Below are 16,239 nucleotides of genomic sequence, written 5' to 3' on the forward strand. Positions count from 1 at the left end.
CTTCGTGGAACCCTGGGGATCCGCGGAACACAATTTAAGAAACGCTGGTCTATAGAAATTAGCATTTTTTTTTTGTAGCTCATTAAAAATATTTATTAACGTGCCCTTAATCTAGTGAGAGATCCTCCTATTTAAAAAAAAATGTTCCATAAAAAAATTGAGAATGTCTTTGCTTAAGAAGGGAAATGAAGCGAGGCAGAACTCCTGTAGAAGAAGCAGTTCAGTTTATGTAGATACATGTATAACAGCGGGTACACTAGAGGCTGTCTATAAGTTGTAGGCTTTCACCCAAGTCTTTCTTCTTATATACAGTAAGGTAAATGGTGTCTGTGCTCAGCCGTAAAATTTAGAGGCATAGTATTTTCGAGTCGGAACTAAAATTGTATGGGAGCTCACAGGATCTAGCTCCTCAACTCATCTCCGGAGCTAACAGTACATTGATTCAGGAACTAAAAAATAGTTATTTTCTTCCCACACATTCTTCGCACTGTTTTCAATAAATTTACCCCCCCTCCCCTCTCGTTTGTCAGAAAATTTTACACTTAATGTTACCCCTTCCCCCTTGTTTACACCCTTGTCATATGTCATGCCATAAAATATAGTCATTGTTGAAAAAATGTTTTTAATTCAACCAAAATGTGTCATGTCGCACTTTTAGTTTCTCCCTCATTCCCTTTCTCTTAACTGTCGACTTCATGTACCTTCCACCCCTCCCCCTCAAAGCATGACTTCATTTGCGGACGACCCCTAAGGAAATGAAGAAATGTACTAACTATAAGGGAGGGTAAATCACATAAAAAAAGTAGAGGAACTTGAAACTGGAAGTGCCGAAGTTAATATAACGTAGATCGGTATTATGGAGAGGAAAACTTGAATGCACTGTTAAAAAAAACCTGAAAATTCAGGTAGTTTTCTGACTGATTTTAACAGAATAGTTCCGTAATGCTTCAAAATGTATTTTTTCCTTACAAAAACGTAAACATCCCGACGAAAACGGAATTTTTCCATTTCTAGGGTTGCCGCTGTGCTGTATACTTTGCTCCGATTAGTCTTCAAGTCATGATAAACATCACTTATTGATAGTGCTTATTAATCGCACTGTTACATTCTGCTAATTAAAAGCATATTTAGAATAACAACTCAGATGCTGTAGACAAAATACATAGCTTGCTATTTCATGTCTGGAGAGTAATATACTCGTATGTCGAAATTGTTTATAAGCATTTGAACTTTGTAGATTTGGAAAAATGTTCGCGCCATTTTTAGACTGGCAGATGTGTTTTGATCGCCCTGGTGATTTGATGTGGGTTTTACCGAGTCAGTATTAGAATATTTTTGTGGTTTTAATATTTTGCTCAATACTTTGAACAATTCGATTCGTTAGTCACATTGTGTGCTCTAGCAGTGAGAATAGTTTAAGGATCTCGTGTTATCAATTTAAAATAAAGCCTATTTGATTAGCTGTATCCAGATGCATTTAGCACCGCTGGTCATATGTAAGTGTTGTTGAATATCTTTGTACATGTTAATACAAATGTATTTTCCTTGTTAATATGCATTTGATAGAATTCCGATGATAGTTTATTTAGAATTTATACAACTATTATAGAGTTATTTTTTATTGCTCTTACGCATTCTTGAAAGTTAATACACTAAATGCCATTTCGTATCTATACCGGAGATTATCGTGGTGTGCGAGCAACATAGGAAAAATCACTCTTTTTTTGGGGGGGGGGGGGGATTCGCTTCACAGTTTGGAATACTGAAAGTAACTATTTTAAATCTCTAAATAAAGGTGTATTGTTGATCTTTAATATATACAATGAAAGTTTTGGCTACAATAAGTACTTAATTTAATTTATTAAGATCTTATCCAACAACTTATTTGAGATTATTGCAAGTTTCTTGGAAAAACAGTTCGGTTAAAACGAACTGATTGATATATGCTTCAGTAATAATGATTATGTACTAAAAATCTACGTTGCGATTCCAATGAGTGAAAAATTTGGATATCATTGGGGGGGGGGGGGAATGTAGCATCTGGAACCAAAAATTCTTCACGTGCATGTCAATGATTCTGTTTTTAAACACAATAGATATGCGGTACTCTCTATCAGGTATATTATTATATGATAACGTCAACCTGCTTTTAATAGCATTTTATTTGACATATTCTGCAAATAAAAATATCATATTTTTCATGTATGTTTTTCCATGCCACCCCAGACAATGTACGACGAAGGGAATATCGAACAGTATCAGCAGGGATAATTGGTGTCCTATTCAAATCCATCAATTTTTCTGCTAGTACTATTTGATTAATTTGACTCATCTGAAGTTGATATAAAAAGTTTTGGTCAGCAAATGGATGCTTTGTATGTTAGGTAAGTTCTCTCTCCAGATGTTAATTTAAAAAATCTTTGAGTAACAAATGCAAATAAAAAAAGTAATATTTTTGGAACAGTTAACTATATCTGTATTATATATCATTTTAAAGAACTAAATTTTTAATGAAACGAAAAGTCAATACTTGACATATCTTTTTAAATATTTTTTTAAAATAAAATCTTTTTATATAAATACGGGAAAGTGAGAAATGGATAAAATATCGCAATGAAAAAATAAGGAACGTAAATTCTGTTAAAACACAGAAAGATCGTAAATGAACGGAAAAATAAGAAATGGAATTTTCGTTCAGTCACGAGAAATTTATAAACGGAAAACTACAACTACGGAGAAATAAGAAATGGAACTTCTGTTAAATCACGGAAAGTCATTGAACGGAAACGTAATATTTACGGCAACTTTGCTGCCGGTACTTTCTCCGTTATTTTCAGGAAATTTTTTTAACAGTGTGCCATAAGGGGCGGGTGGGGGGGGGATATCGAGCAACTATTGTAATACTATTCAGTGTCATTCCTCTTCTATATTGTGACCTCTCTATTGGTGTAACCCCGCAAGAAAATACTTTACTTTATCAAGTTGAATGTAGCAATTAATTACTATTTTGCGTTTTTTAGGATAGTACTTCTTTGTATCTTCGGATATTCTTAGTGCGCGAACAATTTCGGGGGGGGGGGTAAGTAGCATTCAACTAACTAAATGATAGATGACTATTATACAACTGTGGAGTTTCCGATGAAAATGAAGGACAAAAAAAAAAGACATCCGATTCCAGCATGTCTCTATTGTTAGCATGGAATCCAAAACGCATTCCCTTCAAATCTCTCAAAAACTCATTTCTGCATACTGAGCTTTATCTTCCCACGGCAGTCTTGATTGGAAACGTAAAAATGATGCATTATTTGTAATCTAGTGGTACAAAAGCAAGTAACTTTTAACTGAGTTATGTTGTGTCCGTTAAAGTAACAAACCTGAGAAAATTGCATGTATGTCACCAGTAAGTAAGCTTTAAACCAATTATGTTGAATTTAGCAAATTAATAAATCTCAGAAAATTTGCATGTACTAGTCGACCCGTGCGGAACTCCGCACTGTGCTTCGAATCGTTTCATAAGGTATTTCGCTCTTTAAGAATTTCGAAGGATGAACATTATGAAGAAGAACCGAAAAAAAAGTAAGCGCAGAAGAGAAGGCATGTAATTTAAAGACATCAGTAACAAAACCTCGTTAAATACAGCGTTGTGATAATTTGATCATCGCTCACCTTTTGGTCGTACATATTTTCAATTCAAACATAAATATCATTAAAAGTGTGGCTGAGTAGTGACTCGTGAAAAAGCAATAATTGTGCATGTAAAACAACAGGTTGTGGCAAACAGAGTCCTGCCCATGTGAGCATCTGACGGGAAAAAAAGAAATATTAAAGAGATATTTATTGGCACGGATTCGAATTGGCGCCATTCTGAGTAACAGCCCGACACCCCAACAAACCTAGCAATTGCGCCTTCCTTTTCGAAAGCTATTCATTGAAGGAATGCGCAGTAAGAAACAGCAAAAAAGGTTTTTGCCAATAATAATAATAATAATAATAAGATCATGCTTCTATGTTTTGTCATTAACCAGAATGATACGATTTAAAATTATTCGAAAAGCATGGAATTTGATTAAAGAATGACGAAGATCTCACGTAGCGATTGAAACGAACATTCTAGAGAAGTAATAAATTAGATTGAAAATAAGTGTTTTTATCTTTGAATATTGAACTATTTCACATAGAAGGTTGCTTTAACAGTTACGGCTTAAATGCCCGCACATGTTTCTCTTTTAATCGAGCACTTAAAATTCAAAACCAAAACCAGTTGAACTGAGTCCGTTTTTTAAGTGTAATTTTTCGAACGTAGACAAAATGTTTTTTTTTTTTTTTTTTTCAGCAGAAAGCAGAGAAGTAGAAAATGATTTCTTGCTAATGAAGTTGATAATAATTTTAATGCTTCCTATCGTATTCACGCGAATAAAAAATTAAAGGTTTACTGGGTGAAACTCGTAGTTTTAATTTGGCGTAGTATTTTTTCATTTGTACAAAAGGTCGAACACTGCTATTAGAAACATCTACATTTCAGCATACAATGAAAATGTTTTTCTGCACAAAAAGGATTTCCTTTTGGTAAATCTAATACTTTTTTTTGCTTACATTATGCTGAGTGGTCTGGATGTAGTCAAAGCTTAAAAAAAGGAAAAACACTTTTCGATTAACAGTCAACTTATCCGAATGATAACTGTAGCCTGCATAAAGGAGTCGAAACACCAAGTAGCAATCCCACTGCATTTATTTTATTACGTTTGTATGTTATGAGTACATGTAATGCGTAATACTAATATAAATTTGATATTCTTTCGGACAACCCAAACTTGCCCGAAGTTCAGTTAGTTTATAGCCGAACGCTCTACCGAAAAAAACTTATCAATTTAACCGAACACCTACGTCCAGTGCTTTTAAGCTTTATTAAAATATGTACACACACACAGGCTATTTTTTTTTTGATGAAAGTGACGTAAAAAATGGAAAACTGCATTAGAACTTTGCTTTTAAAAAATGCATAAGAACTACAGGCAGAATCAAGGTTTTGAAACAGCAAGGGGCGTTTTCAAAAACTTGATTTTTAGACCGTAAGTCTATTTTTCTTCATTAGCCAGCCTGATAAGTTTTAAAATGAGAAGGGAATAATATATAACATGAGATATTGAAGAAACATTTTTTTATTCTTGAAAATTTTTACAATTTGTTACCGCAGGCTGCTTGAACCGTTATAACTTAGATGGCAGCACGTGTTCATCATTTAACAGAACGGTTAAAATACAAAATAAATTGAACTATGCTCTTTTTTTAAGCGTAGCTTTTCGAATGTAGTAAAAATGTGATAAGCTATTTGTTTTTTTGCAAAAAGAAGAAAAAATATATATTTTACCCCTCAAATTGAGGTAGTAATTTTTTTATTTGTACAAAGAGTCAAAAACTCATTAGAAGAATATATATTTCAATTTAGGATTTATTATTTTTTTCTGGACAAAAAACAATTCTATTGTAGTCTCAAATCTTAAACCTGTTTCCTATATTTTCGCTTACATTATGCTTTAATTTTCTTACCAGAGCCAAAGCTTAAAAAGAAAAAAAAAAAATCGTACGATTCCGAAGTAATTTAGCACAACGTCACTTCAAGTTTTCATATCAGCGAGGAGCATTTCCTTCTCATTTATTTTATTCCTTCATAGTCGTTATTCACTTAATTAAGTGTTCATATAATGCACGATATTTCTCTTAATTTTTTGTTGCAGATTGTCCGGACGTGGGCCCGAACACGGATTCTCCTGGTTACGAAGAGAACGCTCTGCCGATCAAGCTATTCAGCTCGGTCGGTCATAGCGCAAATTAAAGTTATAAGTTTAACCGAAAACCTCATTCTGGTTCTTTAAAAGAGGTTTTTCGGCTGAAAAAAACAATTTTTTGACCGTGGGTCTATTTTTCGTCAGTAGCCAGCACCATAAGTTTTAAAATAAGGCGTAAATCAAAGAAATCGATCAAGAATTGAGGAAAATCTGGCGTAGAAACCAAAAACAGGCTACAGAAATAATATATAAGGATGCACCAGCAAATAAGTTTTTTAACCTAGTTATGCTGCATACATCAAAGTAACAAGCCTCAGAAAACTTGCATGTCACCAGCAAATAAGTCAGCACTTATGCTGTATCCATTGAAGTTACAAACCTGGGAAAACTTGATTGCATGCCACCAGCCAGCTTTATCAGGATTTGAAGGCAACAATAATAATTGAGGACTAATTAATCAAAAGGGAACATATCCATTTTTTAAAAATGTTCAGGAGGTGAAAAGAACGAATTTGGGCTTAAAGCAAAATAGTTTTTAATCATCTTTTTACTTCCTTTTACAAAAAAGGAAGTATTACATTCGCGAAAAAACTTTCACACAAAAATCGACCTTAATTTCTATTTTGCTCACCGCCAAATGAATGTTGAGATTTTTTTTTTCAACCTGACTACACGTGGTTATGTGCCTAGGAACGTACAGACATCCGAAATATTCATTTTGACGATCCCCGAGTTAATTACAACGAGTTTTCTCGTGACGTCTGTACGTACGTATGTGTGTATGTCGCATAACTCAAGAGCGGAATGTCCTAGAAAGTTGAAATTTCCTACGTAGACTCCTAGTGGGGTCTAGTTGTGCACCTTCCTTTTTGGTTGCATTCGGATGCTCCAAAGGGGATCTTATGCCCCTTTTTGGAGGGAAATCATTGTTAATTTCCATGTAAACTCAAGTGTTGTTATAATTTGGCGGACACTTGGTGATATATCGCCAGTCTTTTGATCGACAAGTTTTGTCGCGACAAATTTGGCAATATTTTATTTATTTTTTTTTTTTATTTTTAAATCTGGTTTCAATTTGGCCACCGTTGGTGATGTTTAGAGAGTAAACTATTGAATCATATTAAAACTGCCAATAATGAGAAAATCTCATTAAATTGGAGTAAAAGGAAGTCATGTGATGCACACATCAGATCGCTTTAGTAAAGAATTGAGTTTGAAGTTGAAATTGGAAATCGAATTTTGATGGCAAATAGATGCTACTTTGGCTTAAAGAGCCAATTAAAATCTAAGCTCCTTTCCATTAATACAAAAATAAATCTATACAAAACCCTCATAAGACCTATCATTTTCTACGGTAGTGAGACATGGGCAATTAATAAAACAGAGGAAAACAGACTTCTCATTTTTGAAAGAAAGATCCTTCGGTCAATTTTTGGAGCAGTAAAAGAAAATGATGCTTGGAGAAGTTTATATAACTTTGAAGTATACCATAAATACAGACAACCCAACATCTTAAGAGTAATTAAAGCCAATAGAATCAGATGGCTGGGGCACGTATTTAGGCGTGCAGATCTGGACCCGGTTAAAAAGCTAACTTTTTCGAAATGGTGGGTACAAGGAGAAGGGGAAGACCAGCAACAAGGTGGCTGGATAGTGTTGAGAAGGACCTAAAAATTTTGGGAGTGAACAGGTCGAGAAACCTGGCAACGTGTCGTACCGCCTGGAGGAAGCAGACTGAGAAAGCCCTGGCCTGCACCAGGCTGTTGTGCTGATGAAGAAGAAACTATTGAATCATATTAAAACTGCCAATAATGAGAAAATGACATTAAATTGGGGTAAAAGGAAGTCATGTGATGCACACATCAGATCGTTTTAGTAAAGAATTGAACACAAAAGCATGGCAAATTATATCCCAGAGTAAGAAACGTTTGTATAAAAAAAACCAGGAGACATCTCAATCTTAATTTTGGATATGTGCCCTTTTGAACGAAAACTCGAATGTTGAGAATTCCTATTTCACCAAAACCCTAATATTTCACCTTCTTATATTCTCTATTTGAAGTACTTAATCTAAAACTAGTGAATTGAAATTTGAAGATTTTGGACATGTGTTCTTTTGAAATAAAAATTTTTCGTGCTACATTTAGGATGTGTCCCCTTTTGTTCAAAATAAAAAAGTGTAGAAGATAGATTTGTTGCCTTTTGATCGAAAAGTCAAACTCTACCTTAAATAAACGAGGATTTGACCCGTTTGGAAATCTTAAGAGTAAGTGATTCGATTAAGGTCATCTGAAAAATTTAGAAAATGTCATAAAATGAGTTTTTCTTAAAAAATGGATAAAAAAAATATGTTACTTTTGATAAATTACTCTTCAATTATCATTATATATTATGAATATCATAAAAATAACTCTTATACCATCGCCTGCAGTAAATTGCTCTTTGAAACGATCCGCTTCGCCGCTTTCTTATGTATACGAATACCAGAAACAATTTTTTACATGATAATATCATTCTAAATACATTATCTCATGTACTGAAATCACCTTTGACACTGAAAGGAAAGCTATTTCTTCTTGAAAGTGCTTATAACTGCGGAACCGTCATGCTCTTCTGCTTGTAGGCCACGGCGTAATTGGGTTTATTGCAAAGTGAGAAACTTTCAACGCTCGTTAAAAAAGAAAGTTTTGAAATAATTTATCTTTGTTAAAGAAAGTTCTCTATTTCTACTGATCTTACATAACTGTTGCGTGACATATAGCGATGAATTATTTATGGCGTAATAAAAGACGCTATTTGCTTACAATGCATTAAACTATGCGTTTACTAATCGAATTAGCAGTAATGCAACAACACACATTGACTACGTCTCATGAAGTATGTGAATAATGTGCGTTGTAAATATATGTATTAAGCAAAAGTGGGAAATAGTGAAAAATTAAAAGCTTTATAAATATGAAGTGAAATTTTATGAAGAAACTTTGATTTATACAAAATAACTGCTAAATAGCTTCGGAAATGATTCAATCAAAAAAAAATAATTTTGATTATGATTTTTTTTATTTTGATAATATCGCTGAATTCAAACAGTTTCAGGACCAAATAAACCGCGATTCTGTGCTTAAAAAAAGAAAAAAGTACGTCTGCACAAAAAAAATTTTATGTCACTAATTGTCATGCGTCTTAACTGAGCAACCACAAATCTTCAGCGATCGCAGGTTGATCATCGTTGCACTGAAATTTCTTAAGCCACTAAGCAAAGTGCACAAACCACAATTTTCTGCTTACATCAACCTTTTGGGGAAGGAAATCAAAGTTCCCACTTACTCTCAGTCTCATGGGAAAAGAAAACTTGCTGAGGTGTATGGAATAGCCACTTTTTTTCCTCTTGATTTCAGTTCATATTGCTTTTATACTGTGGTTTAAAAGCAGATTATTTGAGCCATCCAGAAAATGAAGCCCACTTTTTTCAATTTGAGATCGTCAGTCACGGCAAAAAGGTGCCCAACGTATTCTTGATACGCTGTGTACATTAAGGAGCACTATTATAAATAAATTATCCCCCTCAAATAAGCTGAGAAGCAAAACAATGTGTTAAAGGGATTGAATACTGTTTTGTTTTCTTATTTTGACTGCATTTTATACATAAAATGAACACGAAACTCGCAAAAAAACTTTGACTTAAAAGAACTATATTCGAGATATAGAGACTACTTTGTATTGAAAACACTAAATTACTTTGAGACCGAATAAAACTTGGAAATAAAGGAATATTCGAGCTATCGAGAGTCGACATATATATTTAGAAAAAAGTACCGTCAAAGAAACTGTTTTAGGATGCCTGTGGCAAGTCTACGTCCAAGAGACCCCTTAGCACCAACAACCTTGAAATTTTATAGGAAATTACTTGGAGTTCCGGGGGTTTGCACCTCGTAGAGTTTTTGTTTTCTTCTAATTTTTCAATTTGTTTGTAATTGATTATTTAAGCTAAAATTTGAAGTAAATTGCTTATTTCTCAACAGAAATCTTCTAGAGAGTGTCTCAAAGAATGTTTTAAAATGTAAGTAGCATTGATGGACCGCAAATCCACATCAGGAATGATGCATTTCATACCATTGATGACATTAAAGATTTAAAGTATCAATAAAAGTGTGTAAATGGTGCAAACACCTATCGCAATTTTCTATTGACTCAAAGCGAAAATTATTGTTAGCAATATGTGCATGGACATCGGCAGTCGAGTGCACTTGAACCCTCCTGGGTTTTGGAGAAAAAAAAATCGATTGAACCAAGCATGATATTTTTATAAAATTAAGAAATTTATCGAATTTATTTATATGAAACAAATTAAATTCATTTTGAACAAAGAAACTCATATTATTAACAAATAATTGTCAGTGCATAAAATATTCCGTCCAAGTTTATTATTCCATTGAAACTAATTATTTTTTAAATATTCGATTAGAGGAGGGAAATAGCGCCAAAAACTTGTTTCAAAGACTTCTAGGTACACAAGCTGCAAATGGATTCTGGAATACACAAATGCGTGAAAAGGAAGGGAGAGGGCACAGCAGCAGTTGTAGCGAATATTTAAACTTAAGTTAGGGTTCTCCTTCTCTCTCTCTGTGTTTTTGAAATGAACAATAAATTAAACAATATCATATTTTTAATTTCGTTTGGATTAAACTGTAATTGTGTACTGGTTTCAGTCAAAATTTTCTTTTAAAAGCACTGATTGATTGTAGCAGAATCTTTTGAGACATTCTTCAGTGATCCATGGTGCAAATTCTTGAGATTAAATTGTATAGCATAAACTAACTAAGCATTCAAAGCATATATAGAAAAAAATCTGCCAATATTATTGGTAACATTATCTGCAAGTTTTATTCCAAGATAGTCTATTTTGCATTAAGCCTAGCACAGTTTCACGATACTATATACTTACAGAACTGACGCCGAGTAATATACAATCCAGTGGTGTAGCGAGAACATTGTTCGTGGTTTCATATATGCATATTTAAAAAAAAAAACCCAAAAATGTAAAAAAAAATATTTTTTTGGGTGTTTTGAAAAGAAAAAGCCATTCTTAAAATCGATTAAATTAACACTTAATACCCAAATAATTAATTTCCTACACTTCTAGCAGTTTACAGTAGACTAATATTATTAAGACTAAATTATGGAAATATTATTGAATCCTCTTTTTGAAAAATAATCTGGCATTTTAAAAGTACTATGCTGGAAGAGAGAGTATCCAGTTGTAACTGTACCGTAAACGCGGGCTACTTTGGCCATAGGGTCCTTCTTTGGCCCAATGGAGAAAAAGATACAACGTTCTCTGCCAACCTTCAGGATGCAATTTTTAAACATATGTTGACAAAAACCGCTAGAGAAAATCCCCAAGAACTCAGTAATGTATACCATGCAGTTCCATTGCTCTGTTCAAGAAGCGACATTAGTGGTTATGCGTGCCTTGTATAACATGTGTTTTTATGACCTCTCAAACTTTTCCATGTAGAAACAGTTCTACATCAGCTAAGAGTTTTTTAAAGAATATATTTATGAGCACTATTTAATAGTCTATGCCGTAATATAATTGTACGTCTCATTTCTGTTTAGGATTTTTTTTTTTTTTAAATTTGACAATGACAACATATCTCTTAACCCAAAAATTACGACCTACTTTGGCCCAGTATCAAAACTTCAAAAAATCCTCCGGAGAGATTTGGATTAGTAAGGACTAGCTAAAAGTAAGACTATAAACAGGCTATAACACAAGAAAAAACCTGGAATTCTCGACAACGGATAAAGAGAGATTGCAGACCCAATTCATCTTGGCTCAGTTACATGGTTTTCATTATGGAAGACGAAGAGGAATTAAAAGTTGCAGGAGGTTTAGAAAAAGGTTTACCCAGTTGCATCTACTTTTTACAAATTTTGTTAAATTTGTTGTAAAGTTTACGGAATTGTATTATTATAGAATGGAATGGGCCCAGGTTTCCCCAAAGATAGCTGTTCATGCGAGAGAAGAAGGAGCTAATGTTGAGAGTATAAAACGACCCGAAAAGTTTTGGAAGTGACCCAAAATTTAAGATCCTTTGTTTTACGAATGGTGTTATCTTAATAAAGTTATTCCATCTCCAAAACTGATGAAAAGATGACTGTTCTCTGTCGGTAATTTCTGAGACAATAACTAGGTATGCGGACACATCTTTTTCTTTAAAATTAATTTTCCTTAAAACAAATATGTGTGACTCAAATTTCTTGTAAAATGTATTTTTCTCTCACATAAATATTTTCCTTTACGAGCACACGTCTTTCTTTCGCTCTAGTTAGTTCTACAATGATTTTAAATAGGAGAACCCACTTTGGGTCAAAGTAACCCAAATGCAAAGGTAACATTGCCCAAACAAAAAACAATAATAAAGGGTAAAAATACTTGGAAGTAAACTGATCACTATTCAAAAACTAAATTAAGAGATCTCTAGATGATGTGTAAAACAAGTTTTCACAGCTTGGAAATATGAATAGTTATAAAATTATTGTGAAACGTTCCAAAATCTGGGTCAAAGTAGCCCACGTTTACGGTATGGTTCATCTTCATTTAGCAACAAATTCTCAAAATATTCTTTCATTTTCATGGTTCCTATTTCCACTATTCTATCAAATAGCCGGTTCATCCATAGAAGTTACAGTTGGTTTTGACCGGTTCACCGATTGCCGCTGAGGCAGATTAGATCGAAAAGAAGCTTTTTAGGGGAATCAAATAAGATGCTCACCCACCTACAAAATTTGTTTTTAATACAAAAAAATAGTCTGGCTTAAGAAATGTGTTCATAAAGTTTTAATATTTTCTTTGTTTGGTTTAACTCACTAAAATTTGATGTTGACTATATTTTACTTTTTCAGTTAAAAAATGATCTTTTTTTCTTAATAAAGGTTTGACGGTTTTAGCACAATATACTAAATTTTTTTCAAAGGTATAGTATTGCATGCAGAACAAAAAATGTGCAAACACTTGTGATTGTTTTTCTGTTACGATTGAAAAAAATGATAGAAATTTGCTACTGTGTTATAATGTTTTCAGTGTGAAAAATATGCTTAGTAGAAATAATCATCCATATAAATGACGGTTAAAAGAAACTAATGGTGTGACAACAATTTCATTTTCATCATTATTAACTCGATTGTAGAACAATCGTAAAATAAAGATTAAAATGAAAATTAAGAATCTACTATTCAACTGTAAAAAGTGTAAATACAAATGCACCACAGGGAAACTTTTTGCACCGTTTTCTTTTCGTGATATTCCTATTAAATTTTTTGTTCCTTTTTGGTTGTAACATACATATTAAGAGAATCGATAGGACGTACAAATTGTAACTTGTACAAAAATGCAAATTTAGTGCCACATAACTTAGCCATCACTTTTATTTGTTGCAAATGCTGTCAGTGTTTACAACCACACTATTAATTGCATCGCCAGTTTAATCCGTTAATCCAATCTACTCATGGTTTTACTAGTGACTTATTATATTTTTCGTTTCTTTCTGGCTATACCGTGCGTTTTGAGCAATTTATCCATTTGCTCATTTCGAGCGAATGGGTAGCCACACAGAAATTCCGAAGTGTCTTAACCAACCCTTTTATCTGTTGCAAATGCTGTCAGTGTATTTCGACCACGCTATTAATTGCATCGTCAGCTTCTGCTTATGAAACCTGTTTGCACCAAGCTTATGGCTGAAACTGAAACTAGTGCTTTTTGCTTCCAGGGAATTATTTATTTCCTAACAGCTCATTCCCTCCAATGTATACGTCTTCCAATGCTTCCCTCTCGTTCAAGGCTTTTGCGAAACATGATAGATCGCACGACGTAAAAAAAAAACAAAAATAAAATAAAAAATACAAACCTACTCTTCAGTGTCTAGGAGCCTGAAGGCAGGGAAAACCGTCTCAAATGTTTCGTGAGCGGTTATCTTAGGTCATGAACTTTCGTTGTTTTTCAATTAACGAGACTTTTGAAATCTTAAAGTTAGGGAGGAAAGAAATGAGTCGGTTGAACTTACCCAAAAATGAGACAGAACGTTGACACAGAATACTTTTTCAACCATCTTGTCGTCCAAATCTAAAATGCCTCTTCCGACGACTATTCCAGCGTTGTTAACTAAAATCGAAACAATTCCGACATCTGTTTTCACTTTGGCGGCTGTTTCATAAACAGCAGATTTGTCTGTAACATCCACTTTGTAGCAGTAAGCTTTGCCACCTTCTTTTCTGATGAGTTGGGCAGTTTCTTCGTTTCCTTTCTGATTTACATCCCACAGAACTAGTATTGCACCTTTTTTGGCAAAATTCAATGACATAAGACGGCCTATGCCGCTTCCAGCTCCTGTTATAAGTACAATTTCACCAGTAATGTCCTTGTACTTGAAACGATTTGGAACAAAATATAGGATAATGCTTGTTATCCAGTAGTATAAAACTACGAGAATCTGAGGAACTGTTTTTATAATTTCTTTCATCTCTTGGTACCTGAAAGTCACAAAGGAAAAATATTCAAAATCAGCAAAATTGAAAAACAATAAATCCCATTAATCATATCATTTGTTCCGAACAAGTAAAGGTTGCAATGCTGTATATTTCACGCAAATCACTCAAATGAACGAATATACTACTTTTTTTTTCGTGATTGCAAATCAATAAAATATTTGGAAAAACAGATATTCTAATTTTTGTGACATTCCATTTTTTTCATTGTTGTTCATTACTAACTTCATTATATATGTATCCTGTATATACATTTATTTATTATTATATCAATCGATATAGTCTTTCTTACACTTATAGTAAACGCTGTGAGCAAACTGTCAACTATTTGTTCACTTTTTAAAACTTTTTTGCTCTTTCTCTACAGTATAAATATATACCATACTAGCTGTACCCGACGCGCGTTGCTACGCCAACAAAAAAAATACATCATTATACTGATTTTCATGACAATCGGTTGAACGGAGCAGAAGTTGCTACTCTGCAGTGCCACCTGGTGGCGAGTGGCTTCAATGAGCATATTATGCACCTTCTCCGTGGAAAAATACATATATATAGCAATTTTCATAATAATCGATCCAGGTATCAAGTGAAGCCGTGACTATACTCAAACTTTGTACTCACGCAGTTTGCAAGATCAATCAATCGCTAAAAATATCAAATAGAAAAAGTTTTAAATCCCCCCGTTGCATGAAAAGCCATAAAACAATAAAGAAAGAATTTATATTTGTTCAAACTCAAGAAAAATGGCAACAGCTAACTTCTTATCAATGAGATCTTTGACGCGAATTAATTTCTGCAGCCGATCATTTTATTCGTATTTATCCAATGGATTGTGACTTAAATTGGAATAAAAAAGGAACTATCGATCGGATTTTTTTCGAACTGGTCTATAAACATTCCCAGTACCAAAAATAACAAACGGTGAAAGTTTCAGCCAAATCTGCGGGTAGTTTTTGAGTTCATGGATGACATACAGACAAACATTCATTTTTATATATACTATATAATGTATGTAGTGAAGATTTCGACAATAAAAACTCAGGATGAATCGATGAATAAACTTAGTCCTAACTATTTTAAACGACATCGACATCACTTTTCTAGCCCGATAAGCACTAAAGATATAAGTTTTATCTTTCTTCGTTAGAGTAACTTATTAATGCTATACATCTGATTGCATAAGTTCCACCAAAGAAATACAACTTAGTAGCTTAAGTGTTATTTATTGACATTACTTGCATATCTTTTATTATTTATATAGTTTAATTTTGTAAAAACAAAAATCTACCATTTTGATTTTTTTTCTTTTTTTTTCTTCACAAATCAGTTTACAATTTAAAAGGGTTATACAATAAAGTATCGCCAATGCTTTATACTGGAACTATCTAGTCTTGTTTCTTTCTTTCTTTTTAACTTCAAAGTCATTAAAAAATGAAAAGCGAACACTAGTGAAATCTGATTCTGTTAAGGTGAAAATGCATTCATGTTTTATTTCGAGTCAATTTTGTCAGAATCGTCATTAGACTTCACTGTATGCTATTTTTGTAACTACTAAAAATCATTTTATAACGCTTGACTCTTAAACTGGATTTTTTAAGAATCACGCGTGATATAACCCAAAATATTACAATATTATATTTAATGCTACAAAACGCGTCCCGGTTTTACGTACTGTCGAAAGATACGTGCTTAAAATGTGAACGTTAAGTAAAATTTGAATTTAGTAAACTGTTTCCCGAATGCCGAAGTAGGGAATGAATTTAAAAACATTTCTGTTTTTTTTTTTTTTTTTTTTTTTTTTTTTTTTTTTTTTTTTTTGTAAGTGTGGACAAGTTATTAAAAAAAAAAAGAAAAATTTTAAAATTCCTCGCAAAAAGAAAGAGAGAGAAAAGAAAGAAACGAT

At 33.1% G+C, this 16,239-nt stretch overlaps 1 protein-coding gene across 1 annotated transcript in view; it reads right to left on the reverse strand.

The window, feature by feature from the left end:
* The window catches only part of LOC129231500 (short-chain dehydrogenase/reductase family 16C member 6-like), a 62,877-nt gene that overhangs the window by 41,381 nt on the left and 5,257 nt on the right, over window positions 1-16,239 (reverse strand). Inside the window, exon 2 of the mRNA XM_054865827.1 lies at window positions 13,853-14,318. Coding sequence (XP_054721802.1) covers window positions 13,853-14,308 — 456 coding nt within the window. The 5' untranslated portion in view covers window positions 14,309-14,318. The remainder of the gene's footprint in view (window positions 1-13,852; window positions 14,319-16,239) is intronic.

This window comes from Uloborus diversus, chromosome 10 (assembly GCF_026930045.1).
Source record: "Uloborus diversus isolate 005 chromosome 10, Udiv.v.3.1, whole genome shotgun sequence".
NCBI lineage: Eukaryota > Metazoa > Arthropoda > Arachnida > Araneae > Uloboridae > Uloborus > Uloborus diversus.